The sequence below is a fragment of the Mobula birostris genome, chromosome 5, assembly GCF_030028105.1.
Source record: "Mobula birostris isolate sMobBir1 chromosome 5, sMobBir1.hap1, whole genome shotgun sequence".
NCBI classification, from domain to species: Eukaryota; Metazoa; Chordata; class Chondrichthyes; order Myliobatiformes; family Myliobatidae; genus Mobula; species Mobula birostris.
The window spans coordinates 26,577,546-26,600,965 of record NC_092374.1 but is presented as its reverse complement, the minus strand read 5'-3'; the positions used below and the strand labels follow the sequence as shown (position 1 = coordinate 26,600,965).

At 42.4% G+C, this 23,420-nt stretch overlaps 1 protein-coding gene across 11 annotated transcripts in view; it reads right to left on the bottom strand.

Moving 5' to 3' along the window:
- Nucleotides 1-23,420, bottom strand: part of LOC140197572 (teneurin-3-like) — a 2,811,066-nt gene that overhangs the window by 159,018 nt on the left and 2,628,628 nt on the right. For all 11 annotated transcript variants that reach the window (XM_072257693.1, XM_072257692.1, XM_072257694.1 and 8 more), the window contains 4 exons: nucleotides 18,551-18,761; nucleotides 12,941-13,042; nucleotides 9,453-9,647; nucleotides 4,412-4,612 (listed from right to left, as the gene is read on the bottom strand). In XM_072257693.1, coding sequence (XP_072113794.1) covers nucleotides 4,412-4,612; nucleotides 9,453-9,647; nucleotides 12,941-13,042; nucleotides 18,551-18,761 — 709 coding nt within the window. The remainder of the gene's footprint in view (nucleotides 1-4,411; nucleotides 4,613-9,452; nucleotides 9,648-12,940; nucleotides 13,043-18,550; nucleotides 18,762-23,420) is intronic.

Sequence of the window (23,420 nt, the reverse complement as noted above, 5' to 3'; positions counted from 1 at the left end):
TCGACCGATCTTTTCCACAGATGCTGCCCGACCTGCTGAGTTCCTCCGGCGTGTTGTGAGTGTTAAATTTCATGACATATGCAGGTGATATTAAACCTGATTCCGATTTTACGTAGAAGGTATTTCAGCTGACTGATGGCCTCAAAATAAGGGGTATACTCTACATGAACCACGCTATTCCTATGTTGGCACCAGAATGTGTGGCGATACTTGCAGGCTGCCCCCAGCATACACTCAGGTGTGTTGGTTGTTGACGCAAACAACGCATTTCACTGAATGTTTTGATGTGCACGCGATGAATAAACTTGAATCTTGATCTTGAACCTCTTTTCACTACTAATTTATTTACTATTTAATTTTAACTTGTAGTGATTTGTTATGCCTGCTGCCACAAAACTACAAATTTCATGACTTAACTGTACATCAATAACAATAAACCTAACTCTGATTCTGAACTGATAAGAAGTATCTTCACTCAGATGGGGTATGTTGGAACCCTCCAGCCTGGAATGCTGTGCAGGTTCAGTTATGGACTGCACTCAAATCTGGGATAAGTGGATATGAGAGCAATCAGAGAATATGGAGATAAGGCTGGAAAAGCCATGGAGATGGATCAGCCATGACCTTGTTGAATAGCAATGAGTTGCCAGCTGCCAGATAGCCTGCTTACACTCCACATGTTCTTGCTTCAAAATTGAGCTATTTGACACATTTTCTGCCACTTATTTTTGTTTAGAGATACACCACAGTGGCAGGCCCTTCTGGCCCTGGGAGCCCATGCTGCCCAATTACACATGTGACCAATTTCCCTACTAACCCATTTATCTTTGGAGTGTTGGAAGAAACCCATGCGGGCACTGGAAGAATAAGCAAACTCCTTACAGAGAGGGGCGGAAATCGCTGGCACTGTAAACGCTGCACTACCACGCAGAGCAAATGTATAGCGCAGAACAGGTAAGGGTAGCAGATTTTCTGCTCCAACTTTTTCGTCATTGACTACATTTTTTAAATCCAGATTATCAATCTCAATTTAACTGCCACAGTTGCCATTGTGGGACTTGAACTCATTTTTCTGATTAACTAGTCCGGTAATTTTATCCATTGTACCATCACACTGTTGCCTGCTCTTGCTTTGACATCATCCACTGAAAATCAATCAAAGAAAGTTTCATTGATGTAGAATTAAGAATAGGAGAGAAATTTTTATCCATGATGTAATTTTGATAGGTTCTGTTACACACAGACTTGGAAACACTGATAATTAACTTTGTAGGTTTAAAGAAACCTCAAAGTTTAAAGTTAATTTATTAACAAAGTACATATAAGTCACCATATACAACCCTGAGATTTTAGTTTCTTGCAGGCATTCACAAAATATATATGTGGACTTTTGCACAATCCTGTACAATTTTGGACCTTCATCACAATGTAGTGGTTAGCGCAATCGCTTATCAGGATTTGATTCCTGTGAGTTTGCACATACAGCGCCTATAAAAGGTATTCACTCCTCTCGGAAGTTTTCAGGTTTTATTGTTTTGCAACATTGAATCACAGCGGATTTAATTTTGCTGCTTTTGACTCCGATCAACAGAAAAATAATCTCCCGTGTCAAAGTGAAAATAGATCTCTACAAAATGATCTAAATTAATTACAAATATAAAACACAAAATAATTGATTTCATAAGTATTCACCCCCTTCAAGTCAGTACTTAGTAGATAGAACATAGAAACAAAGAAAACCTACAGCACAATACAGGTCCTTCAGCCCACAAAGCTGTGCCAAACATGTCCCTAACTTAGAAATTACTTAGGGTTACCCACAGCCCTCTATTTTTCTGAGCTCCATGTACTTGTCCAGGAGTCTGTTAAAAGACCGTATCATATCGTTTCCGCCTCCACCACCGTCACCGGCAACCCATTCCACGCACTCACCACTCTCTGCGTAAAAAACTTACCTCTGACATCTCCTCTGTACTTACTTTCAAGCACCTTAAAACTGTCCCCTCTCATGCTAGCCATTCCAGCCCTGGGTTAAAAGCCTCTGACTATCCACACAATCAATTTTTTTTCCACTATCGCAGAACAGTCCTGCTTCAGTGTTGAAATCCTGTAACTCCCTCTCTTACAATTCAGTGAGAATTTCTCAGACACGGATTATAGCAATTTAAGATGGATGTCTACTTAGACTTCTTTGGAGACATTACAATTGGGCACAGCCATCCAAATAACAGCAGGGAGCAATTAGAAGTGGGTACAGTCATCCCAATCAACAGTGGGGAGAGATAATTGGACTCAACAATTTATGGTGACCAATTAATCCAAATTTTGTCTTTTCTTCAGGACAGCCTTTAGAAAGTAACAGATCAAGTTCTAGATACACCTTTGGCAGCAATTACAGCATTGAGTCTGTGTGGATAGGTCTCTATCAGCTTTGCACATCTGGACGCTGCAAATTTTCCCCATTCTTCTTGACAAAACTGCTCAAGCTCTGTCAGATTGCATGGGGATCGTGAGGGAACAGCCCTTTTCAAGTCCAGCCACAAATTGTCAATTGGATTGAGGTCTGGATTCTGACTTGGCCACTCCAGGACATTAACTTTGTTGTTTTTAAGCCATTGGTGTGTCGCACTGACTTCATGCTTGGGTCATTGCCTTGCTGGAAAGCAAATCTTCTCCCCATTCACAGTTCTCTTGCAGACTGTATCAGGTTTTCCTCCAGGATTTCACCCTCTACCTTCACAACCCTTCCAGGGCCTGCTGCAGTGAAGAATCCTCACAGAATGCTGCAGCCACCACCATGCTTCACAGTAGGGACGGTGTGTCTTTGATGATGTACAGAGATTGGCTTATGCCAAACATAGTGTTTAATTTGATGGCCAAGAAGCTCAATTTTGGTTTCACCAGACCTTAGAACCTTCTTCCAGCTGACTTCAGAGTCTCCCACATGCCTTTTGGCAAGCTCCAGCCAAGATTTCCTATGAATTTTTTTCAACAGTTGCTTTCTCTTTGCCACTCTCCCATCTCAGCCACTGAAGCTTGAAACTCCTCCAGGGTTGTCATAGGTTTCTTGGTGGCCTCCCTCACTCGTCCCCTTCTTGCACAATCACTCAGTTTTTGAAGATGGACTGCTCTTGGCAGATTTACAGCTGTGTCATATTGTTTCCATTTCTTGATGATTGACTTAACTGTACTCCAAGGGATACTCAGTGACTTGGAAATTTTCTTGTATCAATCTCCTGACTTGTGCTTTTTAATAATCTTTTTAGAGTTGGTTGAAGTGTGTTTTTTTTTTTGTCTATAAGGTGTAGTTTTTGCCAGGATACTGATCCACCAGCAGTTGGACCTTCCAGATACAGGTGTATTTTTACTACAATCAATTGAAACACCTTGACTGCACAAAAACAGATCTCCATTTAACTAATCATGTGACTTCTAAAACTAATTGGCTGCACCAGTGGTGATTTGGTGTGTCATATCAAGGGGGAGGGGTTGAATACTTATGCAATCAATTATCTTGTTTTGTATTTGTAATTTAATTTAAATCACTTTGGAGAGATCTGTTTTCACCTTGACGCAGAAGAGTCTTTTCCTGTTGATCAGTGTCAAAAAGCTAAATGAAGTACACTGTGATTCAATGTTGTAAAACAATAAAACATAAAAACTTCCGGGGGGGGGGGGTGAATGTGTTGTGTAGGCACTGTATATGTACTTTGAACTTTGAACATGAGATGAAGAATCCTTGAAAGTGTGCCCATAGATTGTGGGAAGAGTTCAGTATGGGGTGAGTGAAGTTACTTATCTCTTCTGATTTAAGAGCCTGATGGTTGGTGGGTAATAACTGTTCCTGAATATGGTGGTGTGGTCCTGAGGCTCCAGTACCTCCTTTCTAGGAATACTTGCTTATAAGCCAAAAATCTATACCTATAACAGTAGTGTGGAGTAGTAATGTCAATAAATAGTCAAGTAAACCAGTGCCTTTATGCAAAATGGACATTGTTTCTGTTCAAAGAATGAAGCAGAGTTCAGAGTAGGATCTACCCTTTTAGTAAAAGACGAAACAGTTATCGTAATATATAAACCATGCAAGCAAGCCAAAGGAGGGTATTCAACCCTACTAGGAACTCTACCCAAATCAAGCCCATCCTTATGTCTCTCCACTCGTTCTCCAGCCTTCTCCCTGTAACCTTTGACACCATGACTAATCAAGAAACAATCAACCAACATACCCAATGACTCGGCCTCCACAGCTGTCCATGGCAATGAATTCCACAGATTCACCGCCCTCTGGCTAAAGGAATTCCTCCTCATTTCCGTTCGACAGGGACGTCTCTGTTTACTGAAGCTGTACCCTCTGGTCCTCGACTCCCAGATTTCATGGTTTACAGATGATTTGCAAGACATGTCAACTCACCCAATGAGCAGTCTGTGCCGGTCCAATTTGGATCACAAGTACAGGAATCACTCTCTTGAAGGTAGGTCCCATGGCTGGAGCACTGATCAGGGCACATGGTCTTTGGATTCTCACAGTTCGCACCGCCCCACCCTGGACTGCAGTGGCATTCTCCATGGATACAGATTCCATGGTTTGAACAGGTTGGGTCAAAACAGTCAGCTGGAAGAGAAGAAAGAAATCATCTTTTGGCCTAAGAAATGAGAAATAGCAGGCACTGACAAGACCTGTGCTTCTAATTCACTTCAATATACTTTTGATGATGACATCTAATTTAACAATTTGACTCCATAAAATTTTACACTTGTAGGGTCAATGACCTGAAAATTTAATCTCTTCAGACCTAATTGCATTGCTGTGTGAACAAAGATCAATAAAATCAATATTTCTGAGGTAGGGAAATTGGATTTTGCACTTGAAAAATGAACCGATCTTTCACAACATCCTCCTCAATAGCATGATTATGACAGAAGGACAAAAAAGTCAGCATTTGTCATCAAAATCTATCAGAATCTGCTATCTTCTCAGCTCTTCCTCCTGGCTGAATGACTACAGGTCATGATAGGACAGTGTCAATATATTTGACTGGAGCAAATCTTCACTGCGAGGTGGAAAAACACTGATGTCCACTCAGTGCTTTATCACCTCAAAATGAAGGACATTACTCAGAGAGGGCAAACAATCTTCAGTGTCTGGATTCAATTCCACGAGAGTTCAGCAAACTTCTATCACTTGTAAAACCTGTGTTCTGAAATACATATATGAGAATGGATAACACCAGAATCTGACCATATAGCTCAGGCCAAAGGAAGATGTGAACATCATTTATTTGAATCAAATATTTATTTAGTTTACAGCCGCCAGGAGAGAGGTGTTGGAGACGGTACGCTCTACTCGGGCAGTGTGGCGCGGCGTCCAAGTTGGAGTCAGTGTGGCCCCCTCTCCCCCCCAGAAGACAAGCTTTGTTGCCTTCATCTGCAGATTTTGGCGGCATTAGATGAGTTTTGGCACTTCTATTGAGTTGCTGTATCTTTCTATTTTATACGTTCTATGTGTGCTTTGTGCTGTGTGTAACTGTTGGTACTGTGTTTTGTACCATGACCTCGGAATAATGCTGTCTCGTTTGGCTGTATTCATGAGTATTCATGTATGGTTGAATGACAATTAAATTTGAATTGAATTGAATTGAAATGCTTGCCCTTGGCTATCTACTGCACTATTAAGAAAACTGCCTCTTTTATACAGAAATCTTTGACCTTGCCATCCAAGTACTGGGAGGGACTGTGGCATAGTGAGTGTTGACTCAGAGCTCCAGTGACCTGGGTTCAATTGTGATCTCAAGTGCCATTAGTGTGTTTGACCATGTGGTGTTCCAGTTTCTACCGCATCCTAAAGATGTGGTGGCTGTTGGATTAATTGACTACTAAAAGTGCAGGTGGATGGCAAGAAAATTGAGGGGGGCAAGGAGGGGTGATAAATTGATGGGCATATGAAAGAGAATAAGTGAAATACGAGGGGTGGTTGATAAGTTCGTGGCCTAAGGTAGAAGGTGTCAATTTTAGAAAACCTAGCACATTTATTTTTCACCATAGATGAGTTATTAACTTCAAACTTTCTGCAGAATCACTCAAAGAGTTGAACTGCACATGCATGTAATAAGAGCTGTATAACTCATCTCCTTCTACCTTAGACCACAAACTGATCAATCACCCCTGCTGTGGCCCACTTTCTGGAAGTCCAAGATGCCGACTTCTACAAAGTAAAGATCTGTATGCTCCACAACCATCGGACTAAGTGTGTAAATGTAGGAGGGGACTATGTTGAAAAATAAATGTGCTAGGTTTTCTAAAATTGACTCCTTCTGCCTTAGGCCACAAACTTATCAATCATCCCTCGTAGGTGAAGTAATGGGATTCGCTCAGAGTCAGCATGGGCACAATGGGTCAAATCTCTTCCTTGTATAAAATATGGAAACATGAAACTAGGAGATATATTCAAATCCCTAAATGAAATCGCTCAACTTTTGCTAGGAAATTGAAAATCTAGTCATGCATCTATTTAGTTTTGCCATTTTCTACTCAGCTGCTCATTCATGAGCCCCACTCTCTCATGTTTTGATGCATTAAAACACAAATAATACCTTACTTCATACTGTATATCCTCATGTGCCTGAGTATCTCTAAGGATGCGTGGATTTCACTCAAATCAGGAGAACCTGGCTGCCGCAGAGTCGTGTTTCTTTGGCCCCCCCATACTCAAATAACATGTCTCCTACAGCTAATTCTCATTACCAGTCAGACTAGCACTTCTGACATTGCACTCTCACTTCCTGACCCCATCCCAGAGCAGGTTCTCAGCACCTACTCCCTCCTCGGTAGTATCCTTCATTTGATTTTATATCTCCTTACATCAATAGGGTCCATTCAGCCCACTGAGTCAATGCCAGCCCTCAGAGAACGGATTACCCAAGAATCTGTCATCTCTGACTCACAGCTCAGGGCAAAAGCTTCTGCGCACCAGTTATTTTAAGCAATGCTTCAAAGTGGCTCATCTCTCAGAACACTCCCATCAATCGCATTCTCCCACATATTCCCCTGTAATCGACTCACTCATGATTCTTCTACTTCCTACTTACCCTGCAGCCAAAGAACCATCAAGACTTTTGGAATGTGGGAGGAAAACTGAGCACAAAGAAGAACTTAATGTGAGATGTATTCCCTCAAGAGATAACAGCTAACTCTGCACCTTCCGGGCCATGTGCGGTCAACTGATTCAGATTTCAACCTATCAACAGAGCGTGGCAATGAAGCTAACATTGTTAGTTTTAGCATTGTGTTGCACAGGGAATTCTAACAATTCCATACTCTGAAGCTTGCAATTGGAAGTACTTGCTCTAAGTGCAGTTTCACAAACTGAATTAGAGTAACCCAGATTGCTGTACGAATCTCCCTCATAAATACCCAGGTCTATGACTGCATTGAAAAGATTAATAAGTCTTGTTCACTTTATAGACTTTTCAGATTGCCATTCCCACTCACAGTACCTTCTCCAATGAACAGTTTGCATGTCCGTTACTGCCAACAAGTTGCAGAGTGGTTTCCAACCACTTCCAGCCGGAAGCTGTGGCGGGAATCTGGTAATCAGGAAGGCAACAGCCCATTCTAAACAGTTCTGCAAGCAATTCACCTGAATTTTCATTTTGCTCAAAAGGTTAATTGTTTTTTTTTAAACGCTGTATATTAACAATGCTGCCGCCAAAAGATATGCAGAGAGATGTACATAAAGATCACCAAATGGTTTGCTTTGAACTAATCAAATTGACAAGCAGCAAAGATAAAAAAAGGGATGGCATTTACTGACTGACACTTAATTTTAAACATGCTTCAATCTCAATCTCAAGATTCTAGTCCCTTACGTATTAAATTTCTATGAGGAACCTAACCGATCTATCTTTTTTTGTGATAATTGAGCCAATTTACGGTTGCCAGATTTAGAAAAGGAATGTTTTTATCAATGGCTTGGAAAAATAATAACCAACATTCCACCTCATACCCAGTGTTCACTGTATCTTCCACAGTGGCAATTTCCCTGTAATCAACTATCGCTCCGACTTGTTGATAAATAACTTGCAATGTTCACTGGTTTTAATCACTTTTGGATGGCTGCTCAAAGGGTCCAAAGCAATCTGCTGAACCAAGAGCTGTAGATTCACAGAAATGGACAACACAGAGTAAATAGCTATCTACAATATATGGTATGCAGACCAGAATTTAACAGGCACTCTAGGGCAATTACACATCAGCAATCCTGATGCTCTGAAAACAATTAAAAAAGCACTCACGCTTTTCTATTTTTAGGACATTTAAACTCCCTGATTGCATTTCTGCTTTGTAATCATATTTTACTATCCATTAATCTTCCAATAATAGCTATCCCAATATTTCACATATGTGAGCAAATGGGTTAAGTAAGTGAACAAACAGTGAGGAATGCAAAAACATGTTGTTTTGGAGTAGATTAAAGATGAACTTTATTTGTCATGTGTACATCGAAACACAGTGAAACGCATCATTTGCAAAAAAATTAGTGAGGGTTGTGCTGGTTTATGTTGCCAGGCTCCCAACACCAATATCGTATGTTCACCATTCATGCTTCATAACCGTACGTCTTTGGGATACATGTAGAAACCTGCACACCTGGAGGAAACCCACGTGGTCAAAGGGAAACTGTAAAAACTCCTTACCCACAGCAGCAGGAACTGAACCTTGATGGTACAGATGGCACTGTAAAGCAGTGCGCTAACTACTTGCTACTGCACCGCTTCCTATGTTACTGTGCCACTCCTTCAAAACTCTCCCTTGCTCTAATTCCCAGCTTTTAGCAATCTGTAACTAAAACAGGTTAGCTTCACTAAGCGTTGGAAGCTTAGTTCAATTCTTTGTTTTCTCCTTTCACACTAGGGCTTTAAGGTCTGCTGCAGTATATTCTCCTCTGTTCACAGTTTAATATTTGTAATAAAAGCACATTTACTTCTTTTGTGGGATTTGCTGTGATGAGTTCAAGCAACACTAGAAGACTCTGACATGTTCCTCTGGAAGTGAAGTTAAATAGTCTAATTTGTGAATGTTTAATCTCATTCTGGGTTGTCGCCCACATGTAAGTAACCGGAAGAAATATGGGGACTTGTGGGAAAGATGAAAGATCATTGGACTGAAACAGTAACTCTTCCTTCCTCCCTGAACAAAGTTTGATATTCTTCCTCTCACTCAACGTCAGTAAAGCCAAAGAATTCATTGGCAACTTTAGGAAGGAGAAGGAGAGAAGGCATGCACATTGGCAGATCACGCAGAAGGTCGGCAACTTTAAATATAACCCATTCCAATTCTGAATGAACATTCCAATCCTATGGACAATTATGAAGTAGCCATCCATGAACTGTACAGGGCAGAGTTCACTCTACCCTGAGCCACTTCCACTGCTAAGTTCGCTGCCTCAGCCATACCTTGCTCGCATGTTTCTCCTTTGTAGCCCGAGTTGCAAACACAGGAGCCCATGATACAGATGCCATGTGCTCCACATTGAGGGTCAATGCACTGGGTTGAGGGCACGTCACACTCTGTCCCTTTCCAGCCACTGAAACAAATGCAGCGTCCTTTGGAATACTGCCCATTGCCACTGCACAATATTGGGCATGTTGCTGCAAAACAGAATTGATAAAATCTTAGCATTAAAATCTTGTCATTGCAACAAAGAAGTGAAATAGATATACCTTTGAAGTGGTCCACCTATGGCAACACAGAATCAGCCAATGACTTGGAAAATGATATAATGCACAGTAAATATTGTGTCTACAATTAACAGTCAGTTTATTTAAAGAGCGGAGGATCAAAATGCCATCAGCTACTCCCAATACAGGCAGGGAAAAGTGCAGTTAGTGGAGGACAGTCACTATAAATTATGGATAGAGACATAGAAAATCTACAGCACATTACAGGTCCTTCGGCCCACAATGTTATGCCAACCATGTAACCTACTCTAGAAGCTGCCTAGAATTTCCCTACTGCATAGCCCTCTATTTTTCTAAGCTCCATGTACCTATCTCGGAGTCTCTTAAAAAAAACCCTATTATATCCGCCTCTATCACCTTCGCTGGCAGTGCATTCCACGCACCCACCACTCTCCGTGTGAAAAGCTTTCTTCTGACATCCCCCTTGTAATTACTTCCAAGGACCTTAAAACTATTCCCCCTCGTGTTATCCATTTCAGCACTGGCAAAAGCCCCTGGCTATCCACACGATCAATCCCTCTCATCATCTTATACATCTCTATCAGGTCACCTCTGATCCTCTATCACTCCAAGGAGAAAAGCCCAAATTCACTCAATCTATTCTCACAAAGTATGCTCCCCAATTCAGGCAACATCCTTGTAAATCTCTTCTGTACTCTCTCTATAGTATCCACGTCCTTCCTATAATGAGGTGACCAGAACTGAACACAGTATTTCAGATGGTGTCTAGCGGCTCTTGAACTCAATCTCATGGTTGAGGAATGCCAACACACCATATGCCTTCTTAACAACACTGTCAACCTACGCAGCAGCTTTGAGTATCCTATGGACCACAAGATCTCACTGATGCTCCACACTGCCAAGAGTCTTACCATTAATGTTGCATTCTGTCTTCAAATTTGACTTACTGAAATGACTGACTTCATATTTATCTGGGTTGAACTCCATCTGCCACTTCTCAGCCCAGTTCCGCATCCTATTGATGTCCCGCTGTAATCTCTGACAACCCTCCAGACTATCCACAACACCCCCAACTTTTGTGTCATCAGCAAACTTAATAACTCACTCTTCTAATTCCTCATCATCCAGGTCATTTATAAAAATCACGAACAGGAGGGGTCCCAGAACAGATCCCTGCAGAACATCACTAGTCACCATCCTCCATTCAGAATACAATGTGGAAGCTATTTCAATCATCTACAAATGTGCAAATTTTAAATATATATATATGCTGGGAGGGCCTTGCTAGGCCATTTCAGAGAAGAGCAAAGAGTGAAAATAATGGAGGGACAAGAGACTGCAGATGGACCTAATGATGAGTCTCAACTCAAAACATTGACTCTCCATTTTCTTCCATAAATGCTGCATGATCTGCTGATTTCCTCCAGCATTTTATATGTGGCTCCAGAGTCAAATCTCTGGTGTTTCATGAAGGTTAGCTAAATGAATTATGAGATTCTCTAGCTGTATAAAAAGAAAGAAAGGATAAATGATGGTCCTTGAAGGATGATGCTGTAGAATTAACAGTGGGAGATATGGAAATAGCAGAGATGCTAAGTGAATATTTTGGATTGGTCCACCCAATAGGACCAAAAATATCCTAACAGTAATAGATCAATAAGGGCCAAATAGAGAGAAACTTAAAACAATTTCTAAAACTTGGTAAAACACTAGACAACTGATAACCTGCACTCTAGGATCCTAATGGACTAGAGAAATAATGGGTTCATTCATTCTGATCTCATGATAACTTCTAGATTTTGGAGAAGTCCTAGAGGATTTTAAAATAGGAAATCCAATGTCATTCTTCAGGAAACAAGGAGATGGAAATCAAGAATCTCTAAGTCAGCTGTCCTACCAGCTGTAATTGGAAACAATGCTGGAATTCATTGTTAACAAGGTAATAGGAGGACATATAGAAAATCAAAATTCAATTAAGCTGTGCCAACTTGGATTTATGAAAAGGGAAATTATGGTTGACAAACAATGCTTGATGCCACTGAGGAGGTAATAGAGTGGTCAAGAGGGAACCAGCAGATGTAGTGTATTTGGATTTCCCGTTAATGCCAGAAGACATTCAATGCGGTGCCTCATCAAGGATTACTACATTAAAGAGCACACAGAGTTGTGGAGGTAGTGTATAGGTATATATAGGAAGTGACTAATCAACAGAAAACAGGATAAAAGAGACATTTTCAGACTGGCAATCAGTAACTGGTGGTGTGCAACAGGGATCACTGCTGTGGCCTCAACAACATACAATGTACTGTATATTAATAAACTTGAAGGGAATGGGAGCAATGTAACTAAATGTTCTGATTATACCAAGGTAGGTAAGTTAGTCAGTTGCAGAGGCACAAAATGCCTACAAAGGGATATAGATAGATTTTTGTAAGGCTCAGATTGGGCCCGTGCTCATAAGAATATAGGGAAATAAAAGGTGATCTCATAGAAAGAGCCAGAATAATATTCCATTACACTCGGAACATTGCTCAGTGAACCACACTTTATCAAACTGATAAGGGGCGTTTAGTTATTTTTAACTTAGCAATACATAGGGTACAACTGTTAAACACACATTAAGACCATGAGATGCAGAAGCAGAATTAGGCCATTCAACCCATGGCGTCTGCTTTGCCACATCATCATGGCTGAAATATTATCTCTCACAACCCCATTCTCCTGCCTTCTCCCCATAACCTTTGACACTCTTACTAAAGCTCCACTTTAAATATACCCAATGACTTGGCCTCCACAGCTACCTGTGGCAATGAATTCGACAGGTTCTTCACCCTCTGGCTGAAGAAATTTCTCATCTCTGTTCCAAAGGGATGTCCTTCTGTTCTGAGGCTGTGCCCTCTGCTTCTAGTCTCCCCCACTATATGAAACAACCTCCCTATGTCCACTCTATCTAAGCCTTTCAATATTCTATAGGTTCAATGAGATCCCCCTCATTCTTCAAAACTCCAGTGAGTACAGGCCCAGACATTGCTGGCATTTGCAGGTGATATTGGATTTCTGAAGCATTTCCTATAAGGGAAAAGTGAAGAACTTCTCAGATGTTAAGCTACTTGCAATGTGCGTACCACCATAACAAAAAACACTCTCTCAAACAATTTTTCGGCTGTGCCAGAAGTGTGAGAAATCTCCTTCTCCTACTGATAACAAAAGGCTTGAAGTTCACAACAAATTTGAATACTTGCCTCTTGCACAATCAGGCCCAAAGAATCCAGGAAAACAGTGGCAGGCCCCAGAAACACATTCTCCATTCCCATGACAGTTCCGTGGACATTCCACTACTGAATCTGTGAACAAACCAAACGTTAGAAATACGCTTGATTCATTATATCAAACGCTTCATTCTGGTGGGAATTACTACAGGGAAATGATTTCTGCCCTTGAAGAACAATAAGACATCAGGACCAGATAGGTTCTATGATAGGTTATCAACAGAAGCAAGGTTTGAGATCCTTGTATCCTACTTAGCAATAGAGAAGGTCCTAGGGGACTGGAGAAGAGCCATGTTGATCCATTTAAGAAGAGCAATATGGATAAGGTAGGATATTATGTGCTGGTGAGCCTTACACCACTTGAAATTATTGGAGAACATTCTCAGGGACAGGATTATTCCCATTTGGAATACTCTGCACAGCTCTGCGCTGAGGAAATTATGAAACTGATTGATGAGGAGAGGACTGTGGACATTGTCCACGTAGACTTTAGTACAATATCAGCAAGATGCCTCATGGTACGCGGTTAAGACACATGGCATCCATGGTGATTTGATGGAACGGATTTAAAACTGGTCTGGCCACAGAAGACAGAGTGGAGTGGTGGAGGGGTAATAGTCTGATTGAGCTCTTTGACCAGTGGAGTTCTGCAGGAATTTGTTCTGGGATCAGTTGGAAACATAGGTGGAGAAATGTTAGGTGGAGTTTTAATAAGAACAAATATGCAGTTCATGGGGTCAAATGTAAATGATAATTGGTAGGAGCATTAATGTATACAGGGATCTTGGGGTGCAGGTCCGTAGCTCCCCGAAAGCGGCAGCACAAGTAGATAAGTTGATAAAGAGGAACTAAAGCATATTTGCCTTTATTAGTTGGGGCAAAGAACATAAAGTTGGCAGATTATGTTGCAGCTGCATAAAAATTTTGATTGGGCCACCATTGCAGCATTGAGTGCAGTTCTTGTTGCCATTTTACAGGAACAATGTGGAGTCTATGGAGAGGGTGCAGGAGAGATTCACCAGGATGTTGCCTCAAAATCGAATATATTAGCTAGAAGAAGATTTTGGACAAACTTGGACTGTTTTCTTCAGAGCCTTTTGAGGTTGAGGGGTGACTTGAGAGTATCGAAAATTATAAGAGGCAGAAATAGAATAGAAAGTCATAGGCTTTTTCTCAGGATGGAAATATCAAATTCTAGAGGGGATGGGTTTAAGCTGAGAGGGAGGAAGTTTAAAGGAGATACATGAAGGAAAATTTTAACACAGTACACTTGCTGTATGGAATGCCCTGCCATGGAAGATGGTGGAAGTGGACACAGTCGTAATGTTTAAGAGGAATTTAGACAGGCACGTGAACAGGTAGGGAATGTGACCATGTGCATGTTAATGGGATTAGTTTAATTCAGCATGATATGTTAGGGCGTGTTCCCCTGTTGTAGTGAACCATGTTCTACAGGGAGAGTGTATAAATATTGTACCAGAGGCTTGATTGAGTCTGGATCCCAGGTGATGTGGGCAGTAGCACTCACTGTTATGCCATTCTTCAGCCAATGCACCATTACACTATCTAATACATTCTCATCCAGGTTTGCTCTATAAGGTGCCATCCAGTCCTTGGCTCAATTCTACCAGTACTCTGCAGGTAACCAGGAATGGAGATTATTAGACCACTGGTTACTGAAGGCTGCACTATATAGATAATTTATTTCAGTGCAGTGTTTGGATGTGAAAACAGGCAGAGACTTAATCACTAAATTTTGGATGAGACTCTTCCAATTTTCTCTCAAAATAACTGAATGCAGTTGGGAGAATGCCACAAAATCCAGCCTACTTATTTATTGGATGTAGTCAACATGACTTTCATTTCTTCTTAATATTCTAAAAGTGGAATATTATCCCTCATCCCATCCCTCTCATACTCCAGCCGACAACCTCCTCTGCAAGTCAGCCTTGTATCTCAATGGCCTCCTGACTGGCTGCAGGTACCTGGGTCAATGAGGAGATTCAAGATTGTTTAATGTCATTTCCAGTACACAAGTGTAAAGGAGAATGAAATCATTGTTACTTTGGATCTGATGCAGCGCAAAACAAGACAATAAGATAAAGAACACAATAATTTTAAAAAACAATAAGTATAAATACATAAGCTAGCTATTCATAAAGTGACATTTGAAAAAGAGAACTTTGACAGGAAATGATAAAGTAATGGTGGTGGGGTTATGGGGGTGGATTAGTGGGTGGAGGTGTTGATCAGCTTTACTGCTTGGGGAATGTAACTGTTTTTGAGTCTAGTTGGCTTGGCATAAATTCTATGTAGCCTCCCCCCTGATGGGAGTGGGACAAACAGTCCATGAGCAGACATACACACAAAATGCCAGAGGAACTCAGCAGGCCGGACAGCATCTATGGAAAAGAGTAAACAGTTGAAGGACAAGACTTGCAAAGGAGTTTGCCAGCTGTAGTATGAGAGGGATGGGAAGTGGGATAATATTGCACTTTGAGAATATTTAGAAGAATTAGTTCCTCCAGCATTTTGTGTGTATTACTTTGTTTTTCAGCATCTGCACATTTTCTCCTGTTTGTGAGTCCTTGAGCAGAGTGGGCAGGATCCTTTATGATGTTCCTGGCCCTTTCCCAGCACCTTTCTGTATATATGACCTTGATAGTGTGCGGGTAGGTAGTGCAGTTTCTGTACCAGGCAGTGATGCAGCATGTTAGGATGCTCTCTGTTGCACATCTGTAGAAGGATGTGAGTATTGATGTGCATAGTCCAGCTCTCTTCAGCCTCCTCAGAAAGTAGAAGTGTTGGTGAGCTTTCCTGATTGTGTAGGATGTATTCTGGGACCATGAGAGGTTGTGCGAGATGTGCACTCCCAGGAGTTTGAAACTGCTCAGTTTCCACGGCTCTGCCGCTGATGTAAAGTGGTACGAGTTCTCCTGAAGCCGATACCCATCTCCTTTGTTTTGTTGACATTGAGGAAGAGGCTATTTGCCTGGCACCAATACTTGAGCTCTTTCGTCTCCCCTCCGCCGGCCGTATCTCTGTAGATAAAGCCAGCAACTCCATTTTCTGAACTGACCAGTTTATGAGAAAGTTGAATGAAGGATGGTGGGATGCCAGCCAAGATTCCTTTGTACTTTTGCAACCTTGGGAAGATCTTTGTGAGGAAGTGCTGAGTGTGTCACAATGGCAGGTGGATTGGGAGCAAGGGTGGACCCAAATGCAAGACACATCTTGTGAGGTTAATTAAATTTAGTTTATTGTTCAATATCAGGAGAGCTAGGCAGGAGCAGGAGTAGTGAACTGGACAAGGACTGAGGACTACGACTAGGCTGGGACCAAGGGTCTGGACTAGGACTCGGAATCAGCTCCCAGAACTAGAGGAGACATGAAGAGGCTAGGGTATGGACTCCAAGCCTGAGACTGGGCAAGGACCCAGTACCTGGGTCTTACCTCAGGCTCAGACCTCAGAACCAGGCATCGACATGACATGGGCTAGGAAGGGGAGGAACATGGAAAACAGAGCCTCGGTCTCGGGAGAGCAGGTACATGGAACCATGGACACATACACAGAACACAGAGTTGGGGCCCCTCCTTGGGTACAGGACATAGGGCCCAGACTCACACACAGAACAGACAGCCGGGACCCCTCCTTGTGTACAGGACATAGGGCCAGGACTCACACACAGAACAGAGAGCCGGGACCCCTCCTTGGGTACAGGACATAGGGCCGGGACTCATGACCCCCAGTGGGGCAACGGCAAGACGGCCTGACTTACCCCACGGAGACGAGGACAAAACAAGACAAGACATGACTCCCTGCGGGGCAACAGCAAGACGGCCAGACTTACCCCCACGGAGGCGAGGACAAGACAAGATAAGACCAACATGAATGAACACCAGACAGAACCAGATAGTTCCAGCGATAGAACTAGACCGAAGTGCAGGCGAGGGCTGCAGACGAGGGCTAGAGGCGAGAGGGGCAGAGAAGGGATTCAGACAGGGGGGTAGGACAGGAATCACAGACCGCCAGGGCCAGGACTTGACTCAGAATTTGGAAGCCGCCAGGGCCAGGACTTGACTTGGTGCTTGAATGCCGCCAGGGCCAGGACTTGACTTGGTGTTTGAATGCCGCCAGGGCCAGGACTTGACGGTGCTTGAATGCCGCTAGGGCAAGGACTTGACTTGGTGCTTGAATGCCGCCAGGGCCAGGACTTGACTTGGTGTTTGAATGCCGCCAGGGCCAGGACTTGACGGTGCTTGAATGCCGCTAGGGCAAGGACTTGACTTGGTGCTTGAATGCCGCCAGGGCCAGGACTTGACGGTGCTTGAATGCTGCTAGGAGGAGGACTTGACTTGGTGCTTGAATGCTGCCAGGGCCAGGACTTGACTTGGTGCTAGAATGCCGCCAGGGACAGGACTTGACCTGGTGCTAGAATGCCGCCAGGGACAGGACTTGACCTGGTGCTTGAATGCTGCCAGGGCCAGGACTTGACTTGGTGCTAGAATGCTGCCGGAGCCAGGACTTGACTTGGAGCCTTCGGGTAGTGGCGAGCTCTCGACTCGGCCCAGGAACAGTAGACAGCGGTTCTTGATTCCCTCCGGCGGGTTAACTGATGGAACTACCTTGATGAGGAAACTTTGCAGGTTCGCTTTGGCGAGGTAACTGGACAGGGTTGCTCCGGTGAGGACAGGCGAATTACCAGCACTCGCTTCGGCAGAGACTAGGCTTGCTCCGGCCAGATGACATTGGCACACCGTACCTTGGATGACTTTGCAGACGCTCCCACACCGAACGGCTGAAAGCCGGAGACTATAAACTACCGGTTCAGTGGAGTGTTAATTGCCTCTAATCACCAAAGTCGAGCGACACGGGAATACAGGGAATCAATGGTCCGGATCGTAACATAAACAAGGTAAATTTAAAGGGACCCCGATCCGGACCATGACAGAGTGGGGGTCACATCTGCACACAGGAAGGTGTTTTAAGGCTGGTGTTTTCCATAGAACTTCCATTATGGAGTTTAAAAAGGGGGGAGAATGAACTAACCCCTTGTTCAGTTGAAGAAAAGGAACATGTTGATACACTTTATATCATCAGTCAGAAACATTGTAAACACTGAATTATTAAAATACAAGCAACACTGAAACAAAGGTATAACCAGGCATAGAAGAGCAAGTATAAAACACAGGGTTGAACAGCCTACTGATATTCTTCTAGGTACTGGGCATGGTGAAAATCAATAGAATTTACAATACAATAACACCCTCAAGGACAGAATGGAAAATTCTCAATGAGTAAAACCCAGCATTGATTGCTGACTGCCCAGTCTGAATGACCAATGAACGGAACTTACCAGTAACTGCTTACAGCCATAATTATAATCGCTCTGAAGTTTCGAAAATATATCTAATGCCTAGTGGTCTTCTGAATGATCGATGTACAAAATTGATCATGCCCAAATGTGGCACAAAATTTAAACTGCAGAAGAAATCACTTGTGGCTTGAGAATGAAAGCATACATGTCAGGCATCCAGATGCTAGCTTTCAACTAGTACACTATTGCTGACTTCAGTGCTTACCTATGACGATGGTGTTGAAGGATACGTGCTCTGCTGTTTTCCCATCATTGTAAAAGGCCAGGTGCCAGACTCCAGAGTCGAGGTACTGGACAAAACCTGCCTCTTGCAGGCTCACTGCTCTGATGTGCCGTCTTTTGTCATCAAGATCCACCAGGCTGCGCTTCTCTCTGGCGATCAGTCTACTGCCGTCCAGAAGCTCCACAAAGTCATACTGAAAGGAGAGGGAAAAGTGAGTAAAGCAGGCGTGAACGTACAAGAAGGGTCTTTAATGTCACAAGTATGAGGGGAATTCGGAAAATAATTCTGGAACATTTTATGTAGAACAGTCTACCCAAAAAATGATTGGTTAGAATCTGGTTATGATTTACTGTAGCTGGCATTACTATTGTTTTTCGGTGCTCTATTATTATAAAGCGACTCAATTGCAGCTGTATTCACCACCTGACACACCCTGAAACCTTTCAATAGGCAGCCTGTACTTGCTGCAAAGTGTCTGGTTTCTGCAGGTTCATCATCATCATCAGGTGTCATGCCCAGATTGAGCTTTGACTGCCATGGCCCACACACTCCTGTTTCGGGTCAAGCGGATCAATTCATTGGAATTCATTTCCAGTTCTCTGGCTGCTGTCTCCATCATCATTTGTCTTTGCCTTCCTTTTGCTTTCTTCCCTTCAATCTTTCCCATAATTACTGTGCATTCTAACTCCTCTTTCCTAATCACATGTCCAACGAAGTTACATTGCCTTTTCATGATCTCATACATTATTTCTCTTTTTGTGCTTGCTCTGCTTATGACATTCTTGTTAGATGTTCGTTTCGTCCATGATAGGTTATTGCATAAAATAAAGCTCTTCCTGTGTCCTTTTGACAGATTTGTGGTTTGTAGTTATCAGTCTTTCACCCATTGGAAACATGCTAAGGCATAAAGATTGATTAAACTGAAGTGTGAAGAATGAGAACTTGAAAAATATATTCCCATATCATGTCCTGTGGTTTGATGACACTTTCGGAGATGGACCAGCAATGACTGATTTGAATTATATTATGTCAATGATAAGTATCATAACTTCCTGAGCTTTACAAAGAGAGGCAAGCCAAGTCATTATGCTGAACCAATATAAAATGTCACTTCAGCTCCAGATGAAGTATTGCATCCAATTCCATGCTCAATGACAGGATGGCCAGAAAGGTATTGGAGGGGAGTACTGATGAGAACTGCAGAGAGAGAGACTGCAGTTACATGAATAGACAGGAAGAGCTGTAGTTGTTCTTCATGGAGCAGAGAGGGAAAAAAACACTAACAGGAGATTTAATGTTAAATATCATAAATAGAAAGGAATTGCTCCCAATGGGTGAAGCATGAATAATCAAAGAGCACAAACTTGGCAAAAGGACTGAGGAAAGGCTTCCAGAACATCCAAGCCAAGCTCCCTTCTCGCTGCTGCGGGAGCCTTAGGTCCCACGCTACCGGGTTCAGGAATAGTTATACCCTACAACGATCAGACACCTGAACCAGTGTGGATAACTTCACTCAGCTCAACTCTGAACTGATTCCATTACCTGTGGACTCTCTTTCAATGACCCAACAACTCATGTTCGCAGTATTATTTATTTACTTTCATTTGCACAGTTTGTCTTCTTGTGCATATTGATTGTTTGTTAGCCCTTGTGTGATGTTTTTCATTGACTTCATTGTATTTCTCTGTTCTACCATGAATGTCTTCCAGAAAATGAACCTCAAAATAGTATAAGATGGCATATGTATACATACTTGATAATAAATTTAAGTTGAATTTTTAAACTTTGTTTAAAGCAATACATTGCTTAAAGAACAACAAATTGATTTGGAAAGCAGAGGCAGATTCTGTAGCTGTCTTTAAATGGGAACTGTGTAAGTATTTTATCAAGAAATAAAATGTATGGAAAAGAGCAAAGAGTGCAAGCCTAGGACAAACTAGATTTGTCATTGCAAGAACTGGCACAGGTTTGATGGGCTAACTGGCCCTCTCTGTGTCATTTTGATTTATAATTCTATATTAGAGATATTATTCCAGTCGCACATCAGAGTTACAACCAATCATTTCAGCTGCTAATAAAATGTAAGGTTATTTCACTTGGTTATCAAATGCAGCCATTTATTATATGTAATTTGAATAAAATGTCTCCTTCATTGGAATTATAATTCCAACAAGCAACATGTTCAACCTCAATTGGAATAGGAAGAGGGGATTCAACGTACACAAGAGCTCCTGGGCTCTGAACAAGATCAGAATTAAAACCTTTCATACTGAGCCTTTCATTAGCCACATTCCAGGGATTGAGATAACCACCAAGATGCGGATCTAACGTACTGAAACAGGCATGATATGACAGATGAGAAGACTCGTTATCAAGCATGTCAAGCAGTGCATATCAACAGCCATCAAAAAGCGAACAGTCCAATTGACGCGTGTTGGGATTCAGCTGATGCTGCAAACTGCTTTGGTTAGGCTCTTTTGTCAAGTTTCTTCTCTTGAGGACTTCTGTTGGGGTGTGAGATGCATCTCCAGGTGATCCTCGAGTCCAGCACCCTTGGGTATCAGACAACACAAAGTCCAAACCATAAAAATTACCCCCAATTACCTTCTTCTGAGCAGGAGAATTGTTAAGTGTACACACTCCTGGGTTACGTAAGGGTTTTAAGCACTACCTCTAACCCAAAGTTTCCCTAAATTGAAAGCACTGTCAGCTGAAATAGCAAAAGGTTAGTCCAGATCTGAGTTGACGTTGGATCTTAATTAAATCATAGCTAGAATTAGTTCATTAATATAGATCTGAACTGCAGATTCATTGTACTTTCTCAGTAGCTATTGCACTTTATTCTGCATTCTCTTATTTTACCTTGTACCACTTCAATTCACTGTGTAATGATTTGTTTGGATTGTGCACAAGACAGGCTTTCAATTGTAACTCCATACATGTGAGAATAATAAACTCATTCCAATTCAAGCTGTGCTAGACAACTGGAGTTTCTGGAATTCATCCTGGGAAAATAATCTATCCATGTTATCTATGCTTGTCATAATTGTACTTCCTTGTTTCAAGTCACCCCTCGGCCTCTAACTCTTCAGAGGAAACAACGTAAGTTTGTCCATCATCTCCTTATAGCTAACACATTGCAGTCCGAGCAACATCCAGGCTAATCTCTCCTGCACACACTCCAAAGTTGCCACATCCTTCCTACAGTACGGCGACTGAACTGTTATCAATACTCCAAACAGTGCCATAGAGAAGTGCAGCACAGAAAAAGGCCCTTCAGCCCATCTAGTCCATGCCAAAGCTACTTAAACTGCTTACCTCCATCAACCTGCACCAGGACCATAGCCCTCCATATCCCTCCTGTTCATGTACCCATACAAACCTCTGTTAAATGCTGAAATCAGGCTTGCACGCCCCACTTGTGCTGGAAGCTCATTCCACTCTCTCACAACCCTCTGAGTAAAGAAGTTTTCCCTTGTTCCCCTTAAACTTCTCACCATTCACCCTAAACCCATGACTTCTGGTTGTAGTCCCACCCAACCTCAGTGGAAAAAGCCTGCTTGCATTTACCCTGTCTATACCCCGCATAATTTTGTACACCTCTATAAAATCCTCTCAATCTTCTGCATTGTAAAGAATACGATCCTAAGCTATTCAATTTTTCCTTATAACTCAGATCAGCCAGACCCAGCAACATCCTTGCAAATTTTCTCCGTACTTTTTCAAACTTGTTTACATCTTTCCTGTAGGTAGGTGAACCAAACTTCACACTATACTCCAAGTTAGACATCACCAATGCCTTGTACAACTTTAACATAACACCCCACCTCCTGTACTCAATACATTGATTTTAGAAGACCAATGTGCCAAAAGGCCTTCTTTATCACCCCATCAACTGTGGACTTGTATTCCCAGATCCCTTTGTTCTACCACATTCCTCTGTGCCCTATCATTCACTGTGCAAGACCTACCCTGGCTGACCCTACCAAAGGGCAAATCCTTGTATTTGTCTGCATTAAATTCTATCTGTCATTTTTCAGCCCATGATGCAGATCTCTCTGTAAACCATGATAGCCTTGCTCTCTGTCCACTACACCCCCAATCTTGGTGTCATCTGCAAATCTGCTGATCTAGTTAACCACATTATCATCCAGATCATTGAAATAAATGACCAACAACAAAGAACCCAGCACAGATCCCTGCAGCACACCACATGTCACAGGCCTCCAGTCAGACAGGCAACCCTCTACCACCATGTTCTGGCTTCTCCCACAAAGCTAATGTCTTATCTAATTTAATGTCTCAACCTGAATGCCGAGCGACTGAACCTTCTTGATCAGCCTCCCACATGGGACCTTGTCAAAGGCCTCACTAAAGTACATGTAGACAACATCCACTGCTTTGTCTTCATCCACTTTCCAGGTAACTTCTTCGAAACACTCTAAGATTGGTTAGACAAAGCTACCACACACAAAGCCATGCTAACTATCCTTAATCAGTCCATGTCTATCCAAATACTTATGTATCCAGTCCCTTAGAATACCTTCCAATAACTTTCCCACAACTGATGTCAGACTCACTGTCATATAATTTCCTGGTTTATGTTTAGAGCCTTTTTTAAACAGCAGAACAACATCGGCTATCCTCCAATCCTCTGGCACTGTTCCTGTCGCTAAGGATGTTTTAAGTATCTCTGCTCTTCTGCTCTTGCCTTCCATAGGATACGAGGGAAACCTTGTCAGGCCCTAGGGATTTATCCACCCTGATTTGCTTCAGGGTAGCAAACATCTCCTCCTCTGCAATCTGTACCGGGTCCATGAAGTTGATGCTGCTTTGCCTCACTTCCATAGAT